This window comes from Rhinolophus hipposideros (assembly GCF_964194185.1).
Source record: "Rhinolophus hipposideros genome assembly, chromosome: 7".
NCBI lineage: Eukaryota > Metazoa > Chordata > Mammalia > Chiroptera > Rhinolophidae > Rhinolophus > Rhinolophus hipposideros.
The window spans coordinates 38054425-38073555 of NC_138053.1; the positions used below are offsets into that span (position 1 = coordinate 38054425).

The 19131-nt window shown below is 36.3% G+C and overlaps 1 protein-coding gene across 1 annotated transcript in view; it reads left to right on the forward strand.

The window, feature by feature from the left end:
- KIAA0825 overlaps positions 1-19131 on the forward strand; it is a 360830-nt gene that overhangs the window by 174077 nt on the left and 167622 nt on the right. The window contains exons 20-21 of the mRNA XM_081054478.1: positions 3788-3946; positions 5745-5839. Of these exons, the coding sequence (XP_080910604.1) occupies positions 3788-3946; positions 5745-5839 (254 nt within the window). The remainder of the gene's footprint in view (positions 1-3787; positions 3947-5744; positions 5840-19131) is intronic.

The following is a 19131-nucleotide window of genomic DNA, read 5'->3' on the forward strand; positions in this document are numbered from 1 at the left end:
ATAGCAAAAGCTTCACTGAAACAATGTAGGTTTTATTTATATGGTTTAAACAATAACACGGCTCATCAACTCAGTTCAGTTCTGATTCCTACAGACTAGAGGTGTAGTTTGGGAATTGTGTATTTGTGACTGTTACGCTGATGTTAAAACCTAGTGTTTGTGAAATGAAGAATTTCCTGAAGAGAGATGTAGCTCATCTCCTGTAGACATCCTACTTATATTGGTGAAGTTGAAGATTTCTTACATAATGAGAAAACTTCAGGAGAATATTGAACCATATTCAGGAGCAAACTAGCTTAACCCAAGAAAATGCATTAATGCACAGACACTGGTTAGAACCAGTGTCATGCTTGTCCACCTCTCAGCTGCGTTCAGCCCCTCACCTTGCATGTTTCTGCTGTTTTAGCAAAAAAATGTAAAGAGCATGTAGGTATCTCAATTATTTACTTAAAACAATACAAGTTTACTCAATCAGGGTTTTAATTTGATTACATGTATCTGAATTAGTGTGACAGCTAATGTGAATAGAATTATGTTTATATTTACAAACACATGAATGAGTTTTTTGGAATAGTAAAACTGTATAACATGAATAATGTGAAGATAGAGTGTTTTATCTCAGTGAAGTAGGCCTTAAAAACCATAAATTTCCAAGGAGTGAATTAAATTCTATCACAACATTTTACAACTGCATTATATACATGTTTTTCCCACTATAATCTCTCTGAAAGTTACTTCAAGTAAATCTTGTTATCTGTCTTTTCAAGAGCTAATCAACCAGTCAATACACAAGTTGTATAACAGTGTATTCAATGACCACCTGAGAAGCATCACCTAGGGGCTAGAGCTCAGTATGTAATTGTTACAAAGTAATAAACCTATTTATTCACGCTTACTAATGATCCCTTACAGATTGTTTGGGGTTTCTATTTGGGGAACTCAAGTACTCCAACTAGTGGTCTTGGCTAATTGAAAGACCTCCATTGGGAAGTCATGGTCTTTATTGACATGTCCCTCTGACTACCCAAATTGGCCAAAATATCTGGTGACTACTGAGAAACAGAAATTGCGATAGGATTCACGCAGATCCTTAGTAAAATGGTGTTCAATAGTTCTGAGGACAGCAATGACTGGTATAGGTTGACATACTAATAGACTAGTCCTCTTTTTAAAACGTCCATACACAAAAAAAGTGCAGTAATCACCAATAAGCAAAATCAACAAAAGTTAAGTTGGATATTTAGGAAACCCAAGGCTATCTTCCCGTCGTGGAACTCTAAGGCAGTTGTTCTAAACAAGTATGCTTTGAGATCTAATGTATGGAAGATTCTTTGCTGAGGCACTACCACATTTTGATCAAGTTGGTTCCAAGTTATGATTTTTCTTTCATTACAACTGAATATACTTACCGCTATGACAATATCTATCAGATGGGATGTCCTGCTAAGTACTTGGTGGTTTATGCTCAGAGAGATGCAGTGCCCCAAGGTAATAATTTAAGGTGAGTCTCGAACCAAAGACCCTGTGACTACAAAAGAATGCAGGCAATAAACCCCAATAACAACACCAGGGTGATTAAGTGACTATTATACATGGCTGCTTTTATACGGTGAGCTATCCTTCTGTTGGAGGTGAATTTCCGTTGTGAAATTTTTCATTTGATCAGTAGCACTATGAGTCTTCAGCACTTTCAGATGTGCTACTATTTGAAATAAATATTCAAAAATGCAATATAAATACAGATACATTTATGGGCACCGGCCTAGGTGAAGGAAAGAATGCGTGTGCCTTTGAGAGACAGCAAAGTTGTAAGAGAAAATGAGTTTAAAAATGTTCGTCTTCGAGATAAAGGTAAGATGTCTGGGCACAAAAGTCCAAATGGTAGTTGAACATCCTGGCCAGGAGCCCAGATGAAACAGGCCGTGAGTGCAAATGTGGTGGTCTTCATTGAGTACGGTAGTTGAGATCGCGAGACTGGTGGAGCTCTTCCGTGGAGAGAAGTAGAAAAACGATTGGTAGAGAAATAAGCTTTGCTGTAGCTGCATAGGAAAGGTGTTCAAGAAAGGATATTCAGAGAATATATTTCTCCTAAAGAAATATACCAAATTAGCAGTCAATCTGGTTAAAGCAATGCCACAGAAAATCTGAGACTTTGAAGTAGTAATGACCAGTGTCAATATAGTAGCAGAGACGTCAGAGAAATTAACAAGGGAGAAAACACCACCATTGTGTTTACAACTTGCAACAGAGCACTTTGTTTTTTTGAATTGTGGAAACAAACAAACAAGCCAAAATACAATCATGTAAAAGGAAATCAGTGAAAAAGATTAATAGCCAAAACAAAGTAGGTTTTCTAATGAAAGGAGAGCATTTTAATCCTTTTTAAAATTTTACTGTCAGAAATTATAATGGAGAAAAAAATTGTTTCTGTTCAGAAATCGAAATCTAGGCATAAAATTATGTTCTAATGGCTTTATCATTATCTAATAATATTTAGTAAGAATCAGTCAAATACCATAGAATTGATTTTTTTTAAAAAGAGATATGATCCACAAAGAGCAAGTTTAAGAAAAGACTATCATTGTTTGCTTAAGTAGTGGTTTCTTTGATTTTTAAGGGTTTGGGGATCTGAAACTTGCCTTTCACAATACATACAGTGGGCGTTCTCTATTCATGAAGTTAGAGAGGCACAGGGAAAAAGATCACGGTGAACTGAGACCAGAGATATGGCTTCTTGCCCCAACTCTACCCCTCATCCCTGAGTGACCTCGGCTTGTCTCCTGACCTTTTAGAGCCAACCATTGAACATGGTGTGAGCTAAAGTTTCTCAAACTTTCATGTGCCTACCAATCTCCTGGGAAATCTTAACGGTCAGATTCTGATTTGCTGGGGCCTGAGATTTTGCTTTTCTAACAAGCTCCCAGGTGAGGCTGATTAGGCTGATCTGCGCATCAGATTTAGCATAACAAGGGTTTTCTAGAAAACTTCTGAAATCCTTCTCAGCTATAATGTTTGGAACCTCGTCCTAATCCTAACTGTGAAGAGAAAAAAAAATTACACTGTGATGTACTAAAAATTAGGAAAACATTTGCTTTATTTATTAAATGATGTGCTTATTAAGAGTTAACATTTGATAGTTTATAGGAAACTTTTAGTCATTTTTATTTGTTGTTTTTCAGAAAGAGTCCTATAAAGTAGATTAGGATTGTTCACCTGATTTATTTATGGGTGGACAATGAGATAAAATGCAGAGGGTTGACTTGATATTTTTTAGGCCACAGCATGGAAATAGAATTTAGGAGTTTGCATTGTAATTAATTTTACATAGGTGAGGCCACTTACAGTGAAATATCAGAGTACTTAGTGCTCTGCTGAGCAGGAGTAGGTAGCAACTCCACTTAATAAATGAATAAGCAGTCTTGTACTGTGAGTAGTCATGCACCTGAGTTAAGTTTTGGTAACCAGATATGTGAACATGAAATAATGACAAGATAACGCCTATTAAAAAGATTCTGACATATGAAGCATACATTCCTTATGTGAGAATTTGTTAAATGTTTTCCTAATCTATCCTCTATTTTAGGTGATCTTGTTTTTGATGGGTTTATTACAAAGCTGATTGGTACTCTGCTAGGTTGCTTCTGAAAATGTATTTTGTCCTAAGGCAAGTAATACACTGTAATCTAGAAAATGTGCTGAAAAGGTAGATTTGGATATTGATCAGTTTATTTTTAAGAGAATATATGCTTCCCACCACAACGACTTGTAATTTTTTTTCCCCTTGAAGGCATATTTAAAAGAACAGCTGTTTTCTATGAATGGTTCAGAGGAAAAGCCATTACCCATCAGACCTTTAAAAACAACCTTGAGGAGTGTGGAAGATCAGCCTTCTGCCTTTAACCCTTTCCATGTGTACAAGGTGTTTAGTGAAAACATGCTAGATCAGGTATGTGATAGTAAATTTAATTTAAATGGATGGTTTCTTTACACTAGTAAGAAAAAAGTTGGTTTGCGTTTGAATATTTACTCATAAGCATTTTCCTAGGAAGCAAAAGGCCTTGTATTTATGTGCATGGTCTGCACAAATTGACTTTGAAAAAGTTATTTTACCTTCGTTCTATCTGTCAAACTGATTCATATGTTTGGTCTGTAAAATTTAGCATCTGACCAGGTCAGTTCACCGTGGGCCGAGGGAACATCTGTTTGGCTGTGTCTAGAGAAGGACAGAAAAGCCAGGAGTTTTGTAACAGTCTTTCTCTTCCTTGTTGCCCCCCACCCCCATCCCCTAATACCCATACTCATGAAATACCTGGGAATCCTTATCAGTTTATCAAATTTATCAGGTAAATTATAAAATAATTTTAAATCAATTATACATAAAATATTTAGCTCCTCTTTTAAGTGGCATGAGGTAAATTTGCTTTTTTTTTATAACCCTAAATGCATTCCTGAATTTAAAATTGAAGTTGCTAACAATCTTAAAGTCAGGATGTTTGGAATAAAGTCAATGTGATAAACACCACACATTTTTTAATGCCACATTATGCCATTGTTTAAGCTGAATGTTTTAGTAATTATATTAAAAATATCATCTCTATGCCAAGGTATTTGAAATCTAAAGTTGCTTTTGTTTTATTTATTCTTTTGGTGGCTTTTCTGAGAAGCCTCTTGACAGACTATTTGAACTAACAGGGCAGAAGAGAAGGATTGCTTGACCTAGAGCTCTGATGAAAATAAAAATTAAAACAATAGCCTAATTCGGGATGCAGATAATATTTTTACCATGCCTGTTACAGCCCTAGTCTACATTCATCAATACTGTAGTAGAATAAGACCTTCAAATGATGACAACCTGGGGCAGAATTCTCCTGCTCTGTGACAGGATGGGAGCGCTCCATTAATCAGCAGGTGACGGGCATAGTTCTGGTTGGATTTTAAACATCAGCCTGGGCTCTTATTATCAAAACTATTTAGTTTAAGCAGTGTAAGCATCTATACTACTTTAAAACCAAATATATCGTATACATTTGAGTTTTTTGGCTGCTTTCCTGTGTTTTGCCTCCGATTGCTCCAAATCATAAATAATCATTGTCACTGTTAAACTATCCTCACAATTACATAAATAGCATGTTTTATTCAGTTCTGAAATATGTGATTATCCTTCACAGTAAATTTTCTCCTTCCTCTGTTGTGAAACTATTAAATGAGAAAAAAATCATTTATGTTACTTACATTTACAGGTGCTTGCAATTTCCCCTTTAAAGCATTTTCTTAACCAAAGAGGTAATGTTCATATGCCTCTTAATGTTAACGTTTTAATTCAGCTGTGTCATAATTTGAGTAGTAGCACTTCCAAGTTTGTTTACTTAATGAAACTTCTGGGTGCTGAGAAAACTATAAACTGGTAAATGAAAAAGTTGCCAATTATTTTATTTTGCTTTTCAAAGAGTCACCATCTCAGAGAAACTTGGGCAAACGCCATTAGCACTTGGAGGAATAACGACTCAAGAAATTGGTTTATATTTTTATAAATAATGACTGCATTCCCAAATGGATTTATACATTAATTGCTGTCTTATTGGAATAAAAACCTTCTTCTGTGGACATGATTGATGTTATCTGTCTAAGTCCTTGTTCTGGACCCCCCTCCTTCTTAGTTAGTCTATCACAGCTGGAGCTTTAATTTACTGATCATATTAACTCTGATTAATAACTAACAATAGTGTCTTCTCATTTATCAACAGTCAGCCATTGCAAAATGGAACTGGAATTGGCCAAACTTGCTGCCAAATTATCTGGGACTGGATAAGATGACCTTCAGTGTGCTGCTCAAAAACAGGTAAGATTGAGTATTTTGGGGATCTGGTGGAGGGGGATGGGGATATATACACATATCCTTTAAATATAGGATATAGATAAGTGTATATTAGTATATATCTGAAATTATATGAAGTGTACTTTCTAAATGCTGTTTTCACCTAGTAAACATTTGCAAAAGGCGGTACAATTTCTTTTGGAAATGAAATTAGTTGACTTTAGTCTCAATTTTAAATATTTTGACTTTGAGTATATGATAGTTAAGTATTGTAAAAAAATAGTATTGACTTGAATATCATTATAATACTATGCTTTTTGTTTACAACAATTTAATAAATGCATACAAAATGCAAAGCTAAACCAACTAGTCTAATCAGGGAAAACAAATAAGTGAAACTGTCAAAATGGAATTTTTGCTTTTCAGCCAGTTTTTTTGCCACTGTCTTGCTGGAGCCTCAATTGCACATTACTTTACACACACGGGCACACATACTCATATACCTCAGGACAACCCAATAAAAAGATGTGATTTCAGACTAGACATCTGCCCATGTAATTTATTTTGCACAAAAGTGTAAACATTGTATTTATGTATTAGATCAATTAACATGTTTTTTAAAAATAACTTTGACGTTTTCAGTGAAAAGTAAGAGGTAAATTTTATAAATTTGATTTCTCTATTAAGTATCACATTTTCACATAAGATAGATATGTGTGCAACTCTTTTTATTCAAGTATTATCTGTTTGCTTATATTTATGTATGAAAATGGTCTATGTAATCTTTGTGAGGAAGAATGTATTTCTGTATCTTTTTGGAAAAAAAATTAGGTAGCATTTTTCCTGAAAGACAATAATGACCGTGACATAGTAGAATTGTTAAATCATCCTTGAGAAATATGCTTGCATATAAGAAAATGTCTTAAAAGAGAGAGATTCCAGTATTTCCCAAACGGATGTTTAAATAAATAAATAAATAAATAAATAAATAAATAAATAAATGGCAGGTTTATTACCAATAAAGCTGTAGCTTAGATGTGTGGTCACAACGATATTCCTAATATTCACCCCTGAATGAAATTCACCCCAACCATCATGGACAAAACTGAACAATCTAGAAGCTTACCACATGGCAGGCAATAATCCAGAATGCACCCTATTTATGCACTGGTCCCCTAAAGGGGCTCATTTCCTGCCCCAAAGTTACTTGGAGAGGTAGGAGGTGGGAGTGGTGGAGGAGATGCCTGTTCTTGTGTTGAATCTGAGCATCGAGTAGGCATGGAGTGACTACATGATGTTTACACAGTGTTTTTTTTCCTAGTTTTTTTCGTGGGTTTTCTTTTTTTCTCTACATTTTTTATTAGTTTTAGGTGCACAAAACCATACAATAGTTAGACATTTATCATTTATATCCCTCACACAGTGACAACTCCCCTTCCCCCATCCACTACCCCTCTGACATCGCACACAGCCATTACATTTCCACTGTCTCTATTCCTAATGCTGTACTCCGCTGATGTATACACAATGTTAAATGTCTATCTGGAAATAAACTAGAAATGGTAAGTCATTTGTTTCCTGCTATTTGGCAAGTTTGAGGCTTATGTAGATTAACTGTATTATATTTTGCTAAGTTTTCTTCATTTGTGAATTGCTGCTTCCAATTCACTAAATGGTACTCTAGGGGCAGCACATCCTTCAAAACTTACTGCATTTGCTCTGAATAACATTGACTTTCAAGTGAATTTGTGTTTTCACTAAAATTGCATATTGTTATTTTTGTTTAACAACTTTAAATATATTTCAATTAGGTCAATAGCTATTAGTCTATTTCCTCAAAATATTATGCACATTAGTGAGTGGAAGAACTCCCACAAATTTAGCCAGAAGTAACAGGTCAAAACAATCCTCTTAGAAAAGGGTCATGAATTTTAATAGAAATAGCTAGAATGTCATCTTAATAAGAGCCTTAGATTTTTAAAGAATGGTATGAAAAGCATTCTACTTCAAACTACCACATACCACAAGCTACAATGAACATAATTTATCTATTTTCAAAGGATGAAAGACACCTGAGAGTTTTTAATTTCTTTTAGCACTTTCCCACTTATTTTCAGGGTAATATTTATGAGACTTGATTAATATTGAACTGGTAAGAAAAATAGTTTCTGGTATGTTGTCTAAGATGCTCTTGTTTGGATTTATCTGAAAATGCTGATTTTTTTTAAAAAGAGTACATTGAATTTTTGATAACATGGTTATCTGAAAATACTTATTTCAAAATGAGACTACAATATTGAACTTTTAGAATGAGAGTTATATGTGCCATCCTAGATCCACAAAGTGATAATTTATTATGTACAACCATGATCTTTGGAGGTAGGCAGAGGTAAAGAAGAAAACCCAGAGCAACTGAATATGCTTAGCAAGTAAACAGCTCACTTGTTCTCTTTTTTCTCTCTTTAATTGGTAATATAATTATACTAATCTGTACACTATGGTCTAGTGTATATATAGGGCTGCAAATGTCTGAAGACATAAGGTTATGAAGAAAAGTGAACTCAAATACACAAATATGGAAAAAGTTGTAGTAGGGAACCTTTCTATTTAATTTCTAAATTCCTTTGAGCGTGGTCTTCACATTCAATTTAATAAGCAGGCCATGTGTGGGCTTACTTTTTTCAAGACCCCAATGCCTGCAGTAAATCAGATCTCCCTCACCCCCAAAACAGGTTGGAGATGGGAAAGCAGAATTCCTGGTTTCTCAGGCCAGTCCTGTTGTGAGCTTACTGTAGGAAGGTTACCTGAACTATTTGACTTTGGATTTCCTCACCTTTAAAATGAAATAATGGTAATTATATATCTACTTTGTGGAGATTGTTGATGTAATCAAGATATGGAAAAGGATATGGAAGTATTTTTGAAAGTTGAAAATACAATACATACTTAGTAAAGTAGTAACACTAGCAAGGATATCGCAGTTTTGGTATCTGGTCAGGTAAGGAAGCAGTAAAAGTCATTAAGGATTAGCAGGAATTTGGAGGTGGGAGATGGAGTAGTTGGGTTATATTTGAGGTTACACATACTAGGATTCGGTGGACTCCAGCCCTGTACCAATAGTGAGGGTCAGAACAAGTATCAGGTCAGAGGCAAGGCCCTGGAAGAGTGAGAATATGAACCAGGGGAGACTCTAAAGGCCAGGTGTGTCATTCAGGATTTAAAGACTCATGAGACAAGTATTTTAGGGACAATTTAGACACATGAAAGAGGAGATTTCTGGTGCCAATAATATTGGTATGTGAGACAATACTGGCCTTTGTTCTACAAGCTGTTTCTGTGCTGACTTCAAAGGCAGAACAAATCTTGAAATGGTTGCCTGAGTTTTTCGAAGGGATGTGCCATTTGCTCACTCTCCAGCCTCATCTCAAAACATTTCCCTTCAATTCATGATGTTTTAATTGCCTACTTCCTGTTCTTTGGATTCTCCAAGCTCTTTCCCATTTTAGGGTCTTTGTAATTGCAGTTCCCTCAGCTCTTCACATGGATGGTGTCATCTTGTCTCTCAGAGGCATGTGCTACCTCCTCAGAAAAGCCTTTCCTTATCACTTATCTAATGTTACCCTCCAAGTCACCCTAGCATTCTGCTCTACTGTGCTTTCTTAATTAAGTAATCACTATTTGAGATCTTAGTTTCTGTTTGTTTGTTGTCTCCTAATCCTGCCCTCTAGGGTAGACTAAAATCCCATGAGAACAGCACCTTGCCCCCTTTGTTCTAACTGTGACTTCAGTACCTAGAACAACATGTGGGCATATAATAGGCTCTGAGTACTATTTGTTGAATTAATCAATAAACAAGTGAGGACTAAGAATACAAAAGAAAAAGTCAGCTCCTGACAGTTGAGCACACAGTAGACATTCTCCAAATGTGATTCCCTAATGATCAATAATCAATGTAGGTACCAGAAGTATACTCTTTCATTCTCTTCAGTTTCCAAATTTGAATGAAAATTAGGTTCATTAAGCTCTGTATGTTTAAAATGTCTGTTGTTATTGTTATTATGTGAAGTGTGGCTCAGATTAAAAGCACAGAACACTGGTCTTTATTTTTAATTAATTGATCCAATTCAAGCCATAACCTTTTCAGCAGCAAAGTATGTTCTTTACTCCATGGTTCAGAAATCCTTTCATATTTGGGTGATAGGGTTAATATTTGTGAATCCTAAAAATGATAATTGAAAAACTTAAGGTGGAGTTAGTTGACAAAAGTATCCAACCAAGCCTTTGTAAATTTGTGATTTTTCAAGACATTTGAAGAAATATGCAGTGGCTGAGACTTCAGAAAAGAGATCGTGAATCTATATTCATGATATGTATTTTTCAACTTAGAAAGTTTGCCACTGTGGGGAAAAAAGGCTCCTTAGGAAGTTCAGAAAAATCAACATATATATCAGTTCTACACCTCTACCTTTAATGCTATGTAAGATTGTATGTTGATCTTTTGAAATTACAAAGGCACTTCACAGTTTCTTACTATTAGTTTCTTGCTTTCTTACTCACCCATATTAAAATAAATCCAGACGTGGCGGATGAGGAGGTGAGTGCATTTGCAGGAGAGTGCACCACAAGGAACACTCTGTATTCCTTCATTCATGGCGGATCTCCAGACGGCCATTTTGATATTGTTATCTTTGTTACTGGAACAAATTTATGTTGCATCTTTTCTCTTTACCTTATTTATTCCAGACTAATTTCTAAGACTTGTGCTGTTGAAAATAATCTAAAAAAAAAAAAAAATCTGTGAATACAGTGGAATGCTATGCTATTTTAACCATCTAAATATACTGCATATGAATTTGGCTTCAAGTTGAGCAAACACAATTAACTATGATGGCAGGGACAGCAGAAGGGGTGGTGGTGGCAGATTTCTGGCTATCACTTTGGGCCCTTTCCAGGTGGACAGTAACCATATAGCTGAGGAAACAGATTAGAAAACATGTTTTAAAAGAGCCATTGATCTGTGGAGTTGATTGTTTTCTTTTAATAATAATAATTATTATTAAAGTAGTTTTACACTATATCAGATTATATTGCGTGTGACCTGTAGTGTGTAAAAAGTAGAAAATATTGTCTCTGGCCGCTAACCGTGCACCCTGCACTCTCCAATGACTATTCTCAGACAGTGCTGCCATTACACAATGTTTATAGTTGCTTACATCAGTAAATTCTTGATGTACTAGCAGGCTGCCTGGTTATGGAGAGGTAGGTTTACAAAAAAAGGGAAGCTGACTTTATGAATACACACCTCTAAGTTATTACATACATTGCATATGCCATGGCATTCAAATTGGGTTTTCTACCATTCTCTAGCTCCTTAGAAAATCCTGTTATTCCCACTTCCACCCAATGGCCTCAGATTCAGTGACTCTCTACCCACCATCACCATCTTCTCAAACAGGAGCAGGCTTCCCTCCCATCCTTAAATCCTAAGCAGCCTGTTTTTTGCATAGACACTGTCTAATGTGTATTTAGGATGTATACATTTAACACTAATCTTCAGGATTTCCATGGGTTAGGGTTTTGGTTCCCGAACCAAACAAACCAATATAAGTGCATTGTTTTCTGATTGGTAACCTGTATATGTCATCCTTTATGGTTTATAGAATACTTTCACACAAATCTTCTCCTTTGATGCTCACTACAACTATATAATAAGAGATAGGTACCAGTGAGACTGCAAAACAATAAATGATATGCCCAAGATCACAGATCTTAAATGGCATCTGGAACTTAAAACGAAGTCTTCTAACTGTATCTGGTACTTTATCTACTATACCATATTCCTGGTCCAGTTTTCCCCCCCAGGTTTATTGAGATGTAATTGACTTATAACATTGCGTAAGTTTAAGTTGTATAACATGTTAATTTGATATACTTATATATTGCAAAATGATTACCATTATGTCATTAACACCTCTACCACATCACATAATTACCATTTCTTTTTTGTGGTGAGAACATTTAAGATCTACTCTCTTAGCAACTTTCAAGTACAGATGGTCCCCAACTTACAATGATTTGATTTAGATTTTTTTACTTTACAATGGTGTGAAAGCAATATGCATTCAGTAGAAACCGTACTTTGAATTTTGAATTTTGATCTTTTCCCAGGCTAGCAATATGTGGTATGATACTCTCATGATGCTGGGCTGTGGCAGTGAACTGCAGGTCCCAGTCAGCCTCACGATCACAAGGGTAAACAACTGGTATGCTATGGGTATTCACTGTGTTAGTGTAGATGATTTTGCCCACCTACAGGCTACTATAAGTGTTCTGAGCATGTTTAAGTGTTTAGGCTAGGCAAAGCTATGATGTTTCGTAGGTTATTTTCAACTTACGATAGGTTTATCAGGATGTAACCCCATTGTAAGTTGAGGAATATCTGTAGATAATCCAGTATTATTAACTATAATTGCCATGCTGTACATGATAGATCATCCTATAACTGGAAGTTTATACCCTTCAGTCAACTTCTTTTTTTTAATTAGCTGTATATTCGCTGTAAAAATACTGCTAATGAGGATAGCAAACATACAGAACACTTGCCATGGCTGGCATAATGTAAGTAAATTACATCACATATTTACCTGTAAATCCTTACTATAACCTTATAAAGTAAGTACCGTATTACCACCATTGTCCTGATAAGGAAACTAAGGCACAGAGCTCTCAGTGATGGTGCTCGTATTCTGACTCTTAACCCCCTCTCTCTGCTCTTTCAAGAGCTTTGCTTACTTTATTCAATCAACAAATATTTTGGAGCATTTACTTTGTGAAAAGCATGTATTCAGAACAAAGCAACAGGTGCTACTCCACGAGATTTTTAATTCATGTGGTATTTGCACTTTGGTTGTTACAAGACTTGTCTCCCTCTTTAACCTCTTGTATCTCTCTCAGCCCCTGGCTTGCCACCACCTACTTTATCAGGAAAATAAAGTCACCTATTATAAATCTCCCAACTTTCCTTCCTAATCCTCAATTTTGTTTCTACCATCTTCAACCTTTTACTTCCTGTCTTCAGCCTTGGAGAAAGAGAACTTTCTCTTAGTTGAAACTTGAGAGGTAAGTTGACTTTTTAGGTAGTGGAGGGCCTGAGGGCTAAGACTTTACTAGAATTGAGGGAATCACCAACGCCTTTAAATACAACGGAATGACAAGAACAGAGAGCTACTTTAGGACATTAATATCAGCTGGGGTAGAGGCACAAGATGACTAAATGGAAGGAAGGCCAGGTTAGCGACTATGGCTAGAGATGGAGGGAGAGAATCTATATTACAGATATGAAAGATATCTCCAAGGATGCTTCAGCTAAATCTATTCCTAATTTACATAAATTTAGCTATGATTCTTTCTCTGTGAAAGTAGCGTGGTTCAAGTATTCTTTAGGTAGAGAATACCATGCTTAACGTTTCTTCAGAATGTTGGTTCAAATCCTCTGAGCAGATGCCAAGATGGGATTAGAGTTACAAGAGGTTTGGGGTGGAGAAATGAACAACAAAAGGGGAGGAAGAAGGAGTAGGCAAGGGAATCTTCTGACCAAGTTACTATGTGAAAGGAGAGGAGGAAGAAGGATTGGGTAGGAAGAGTCTCCAATAGCAGAGTAGTTCTAAGAAAGTTTCGACAAGGCCAGTGGGGACTCCTTGAACTCAAGTCATGTACTAGAGGAGTCTCATGTCCTACAGGACTTGTCTGGCCTAGTACCTGCACTGTGCTCAGACACTGACTGTGATCAGCTTGGGAGAAGCATGGTCTGAGTGCAAACGTAGTGATAAATGCAGAGGAATAACATCTAGAGCCATTAGTCGCCATGTTAACTGCAGTGGGACATGTGAGTGGTGCATGTCCATGACTACCATAGAAGGGATGCAGAGGGATTCTCTTATTTATGGAGAAATTTTATGTGTATGTGTTATATAAGTTAACGGGGATGTGATTTAAATAAAGGTCTCCATTTAGTGAAGTAGAAATCAGACAACCTAAATAAATATGTTAAATGCTATTGACAGAAATGCAGAACTGGCAACATTTTGATGAAAGGAAGGTATAATAATTTTCTCAAAAGCAGCCATGGGAGAATCTTTTGCTTGTCAAGATGAACCAAAATTCACTTTGTAATGAATTTTCTCCTACCTAATTATGCATTCACATACTGGCACTTTGGGGTTCTTGCAATGGATCAAAAGCTATTAAAAATTTGCTTGTAGGGAGTATATTCTTTTTCCAATAACTATTCTTTAAGTCTTTCCCCTGTCAAATTCTGTTCAAACCCCAAAGCATCTGTGATGTTTTTCTACAAAAAGTTTTAGCATAGGTTCTGCCAGGAGTAGCTGTCATAGGTCCATTGATTCAGCTTGGCTGACAATGAAAAGATCATTGACCGCTTTCAGGCTTATTGGTCATTATTGAGTATCTCAGTTTGTTTATGTTGCCATATCAACATAAATAGATGAAATGATCTCTTTGAAGATATTTTACTGTGACATAATTATAAGAGAAATTTAAATGTCTGTTAAACATAATTAAATAAAACAAATCTGAACAACTAATAATGTTCACTTTTTTATATTATCATTTATAACATTTCTTATCATTTATTAGAGTACTTTTGTGATGTGTTGTATATAAAATTTTTGGATACCTATAGTACTTTCTTATACTATAAATGAAATTCTCACCTTTATGTACCTTGAGGGTATAGTTCTAAATCTGATAATATGAAATCTGGGGGAAAAGTTTTTAAATCAAGATTTTTTTAATCCAGAATAGGCACATTAGTATAATTTTGAAATTTATTTTGTAATAAATTGTAAGTGATTCATACACATGTATTATTTCAAATGGTACAGGAAGATAAGATAGGAAATATGAAAGACTCCCCTCCCTAGCTCCTCAGTCACACAAGTACCACTCAGGTGTAACCATCTGAACGATTTGCATTTTATTTTCTTTTGGTTGAAAAATATAATGGATAGTGCTGTGCCACTAATTTTTTAAAATTTACCAATTTAATATTATCAATTCCTTGTAATGAAAAATACATAATGTAAGTGACACTGTCTCCTCCTTTCCCCTCTCCTTGAAGCTCTGCTAATAAAATTTTAATTTCAGTTCTTCCATTGGTCACCTTTATGTGATATAACCTTGATTTTTTAAATCAATTTGTGTTTTTTAATATTGTTTAAATTTACATAAAGCATAATAAAATTCACTCTTCTTGGTGTTCAGTTCTGAGCTATGACAAATGCACAAAGTTGTTTAACAACCAAAATCACTCAAAAATAATTCCCTTGTGCTGAGCCTTTGTAGTCAGTTCCTCTCCAGCCTCAACCCCACTGATCTGTTCTCTGTCCCTATGGTTTCTTCTTTCAAGAATGTCACAGTAATAGAATTATGTGGTATATCACCTTTTCAATCTGGCTTATTTTACTCAGCATAATGCATTTGCGATTTCTCCAATTGTTTGTTCTTATTGTAGAATATTAGTCCATTGTATGAATGTCCACTGTTTGCTGATCCATTTACCTGGATCATTAAAGGACATTTGGGTTGTTTTCAGTATTTGGTGATTGTGAATCACCAAAAAGATCCTCTTATAACCATGTCTATACGGTTTCACATGAACATAGGTTTTTATTTCACTTGGATAAGACCTACGAATGGGAATGATGGTTTGTATAGTACATTCATGTTTATCTTTATAAAGAAACTATATCTGCCTGTGTTTTATGCTGCCTATTTAAAATCTGATGCCAGATTGACCTTTTTTGCCCCTTATCATCTCCCTGGATGCTTTTTAAAAAAATAACTTTTCCCGTCCCGGTCATTCTGATATGAGATTGTGTTTATGTGTGAATCTTTGGCTTCTCTTGATACTGAGAAGGCCTCTTCAATATTGTGGTTTTCTTCAGATTCAGAAATATTTTTCCTTTTTAATATTGGTTAATCTCTTTGCCCCCACCCCCAGTTACATTTATATACTTTAGGGAATTCCTATTAAAGACAGATGTTCTGATTTATTATGTCTTCAGATATTGCGAAGAGCTTCCTTTGTCTTAGTCTTCCGTCCTCACACATTCTATATCCTTCCCACCCCCTTTTCAGCAGCCAACTCATTCACTTCCATGACTTTCACAGATTATGCCATGTATCAAAATCAAATGCCTTCAGGAGCTGGGCAAATATGTGAAGGCAAGGTATAATATGATAGGGGAAGATGAGTGCTTACTTAGGTAAAAACATCCAAAGTCTATTTTTAAAAATGCTATGTTAGCTAAATAATGCGTAACATCAGAACTGATTAGTGCCCATCAATATGAATCTCTCAATCTATGCCCCTGAGTCATCTGTAGCCCAGTTCTAATTGTTTAATATACTCCAGATCACATACACTTGGATTTTTCACTGTCATAATATTTTAATGTAATAATTTTCATCTCATATAGAAGTCCTAACATCATAATTATCATCAGAAAGCTGCTTCTTCTTTAGAATTGTGAAATTTCTATTCATGGCACTTAACATTTGTCTAGCCTTGGCCTAGAAACTTTAAAATACTTTGTAAAGTTTCTACCTCAGTCATTTACAATCTGTTAGACACCAAATGCCCGAGTTTTCCCTCTCAGCATTTATTTATTTTCATTTTTTATTATTAGTTTCAGGTGTACAAAACAATGTAATAGTTAGACATTTGCACCCCTCACAAAGTGATAACCCCCCTCCCGCAATCTACAACCCCTCTGACATCGCATACAGCTATTACATTTCCACTGTCTCTATTTCCTATGCCGTACTCCACATCCTGTGACTACATTTATATAAAATTGTAGCTGACATTCATTATTGTGCAGCTTCAGCTTCAGGTGCACAGTGCAGTGATCAGGCATCTACATCATCCCTGAGGTGGTCTCCCTAATAAGACAAGTGCCCATCAGATACCCTACAAAATCTTTACAGCATTATTGATTATATTCCACAAACTATCTTTTGTATCCCCGTGGCAATGTGGTGGTTACCAATTGTGCTTTCTAATCCCCTCACCTTCTCCCTCATCCCCACCCCACTCTCATATAGGCACCCCAGTTTTTTCTCTATATTTCTGAGACTATTTCTGATTAGTTTGTTCATTTGTTCTATTCTTTATATTCCACATATAAGTGAGATCATATGGTATTTCTTTCCCCATCTGACTTATTTCACTTATCACAGCCATTACTTTTTATCCCCCAATGCTTCCATTCTTGAAATCCAGTGCCATCATACCCTGATGCCTAGATATCCTGCTTACCGTAGCCTTAACTTCTAATCCATTTATTTCTGCTGAACTGATGTGCTTTTCTTTTTAAAATGTTCCTGTATTATTAAAACCAATTGAAACAATACTAAGATTTTAAAACACAGAAATAGCAAGTTTATAATTGAATCCACCATCCTGATTCACCTCTTTATTTCTCCTCATTCTCTTTACCAACACATACTTCCTTTTGCACAGTCATAATGAGTGGGGAATTCTATATTTACAATTGTGAGCTCTACATCTTTCACCAAACTGTTTTTGTCATTCACCCATGTCAAGGCATAATTTTTATTTTTAATGACTTAGCATTTTACCAAATTAATGCAGTACAATTTAGATAGCCTTTCCTCTATTGCTTCCAAATTTTTGTTTTGTTTTGATTTTCCGTATTACACTGCCATGAAAGTATAGATTAGTTCCCGATGCTGATAGAATAAAGGTGGAACATAAAAGGACTCAGGCAAACTTGGTTTACAAATTACCATAATAGTCAAAGGAGTAAAAGCTAGAATGAAATCTAGAGATGTGTAAATACCGTTTTTTTGTTTTTTTTCCTGGTACTCTTGTGCTTCTAAACTTGCAGTGGCTCCACATTGACTGTTGCACGAAACCCAAACTGCATCCCAATTTCAAGGCCTCCTCGCTCTGGTCATCCATTCACGAAAGGCCCACCATCCCTTTGCCCACCCTGGATTATAACGTTGTGGTTCAAAATCTTTCTCTACCACTTTATTGAAGCCACGTTTTCTTACCTGTGTAAGACATCATAACAGCACATTTCTTTTTGAGTGGGCAGATCAAAAAGATTAACTCCCAGCAAATATTTGGCACAAGGTCTGGAACATAGGAAATGCTCTATCAATATTACACACGTGTGTGTGTGTTTGCCTATTATTTGGTCCTTCGTTTTAGAGTAGTTATAATGGTAAACATGGGGCCAGGGACAAAACAGCAAGGCACAGCACAAGCATCCAAATAACTGCAAAACTGGGCAAGGGAGGCCCAAGGAGAAAAATCAGAAATGAGAAGAGGGGTGTCTAGGACACCCTTTATTAGGTGCTGGCTGTGTGATGCATGGTCTGGGTTCAAGGCAGAAGGCGAACTCAGGAAGCTGATGTCTGGCGATTCATGAGTCCAAGGCAGGGAACGTGTGGCCAGAAGGGCCAGTGTTTGATATTTAATCATTAAACATAAAAAAATCTGCGTATCAGGTCCTGTGGTCAGCTGTGGATGAGTGACTCAGAAATCAGGATCTAGACATGGGGTCTGAGTAGAGGGCAGCAGCGTCCATGATCAAACTTGATCCAGTCACCTGCCCTCAGAGACAGGGGTTCTTCCTCTTTTCTTGAGCAGGACTAAGGTTCGCCTCAGATCGCTGAGAGCGGAAAGCTACAGAGAGGAATGATACAGCTCGAGTTGGAGAATGGCTCTTTGAAAATGAAGCACTTCCTGACATTTGTGCTAATGACTCTGACACCTTTGCCCAGGTATATCCCTTCTGCTTCCCTTGACTGTCATCCCCCAAGTCCGCCTTTTCAAGGACAGCTCAGGTTCACCATCAAGCCCCTCCTCAGTCCCGTCGCTCTCAAATATCTCCCAGTTTCCAAGTTCCCTGAGCGTTTATGGACTGTTACACATGTAAATGTTCAGCACGTGTTCCCTTGTGATGCTCCCTAATGGTTTGGGGTTATCTGTTTCCCCCGGTAGGTGGTCACATCAGGAGGACAGGCATCTCGGGCCCTTCTCAGTGCAACTTGCCCCATATAGCACGGGGAACGCGGGCTGTGCAGGCCATGCTTTCTGGCTCTCGGGTTAGATGTGCTGTTTCAGAATGACTTTTGTTTGCTTTTAGACCTTTCTAAGGTATGGAAAGGATAACGGAGAGAAAGAGGCTTTGTTAATTCACTTACCGTGTTTCCCCCAAAATAAGACCTAGCCCAACAATCAGTTCTAATGTGTCTTTTAG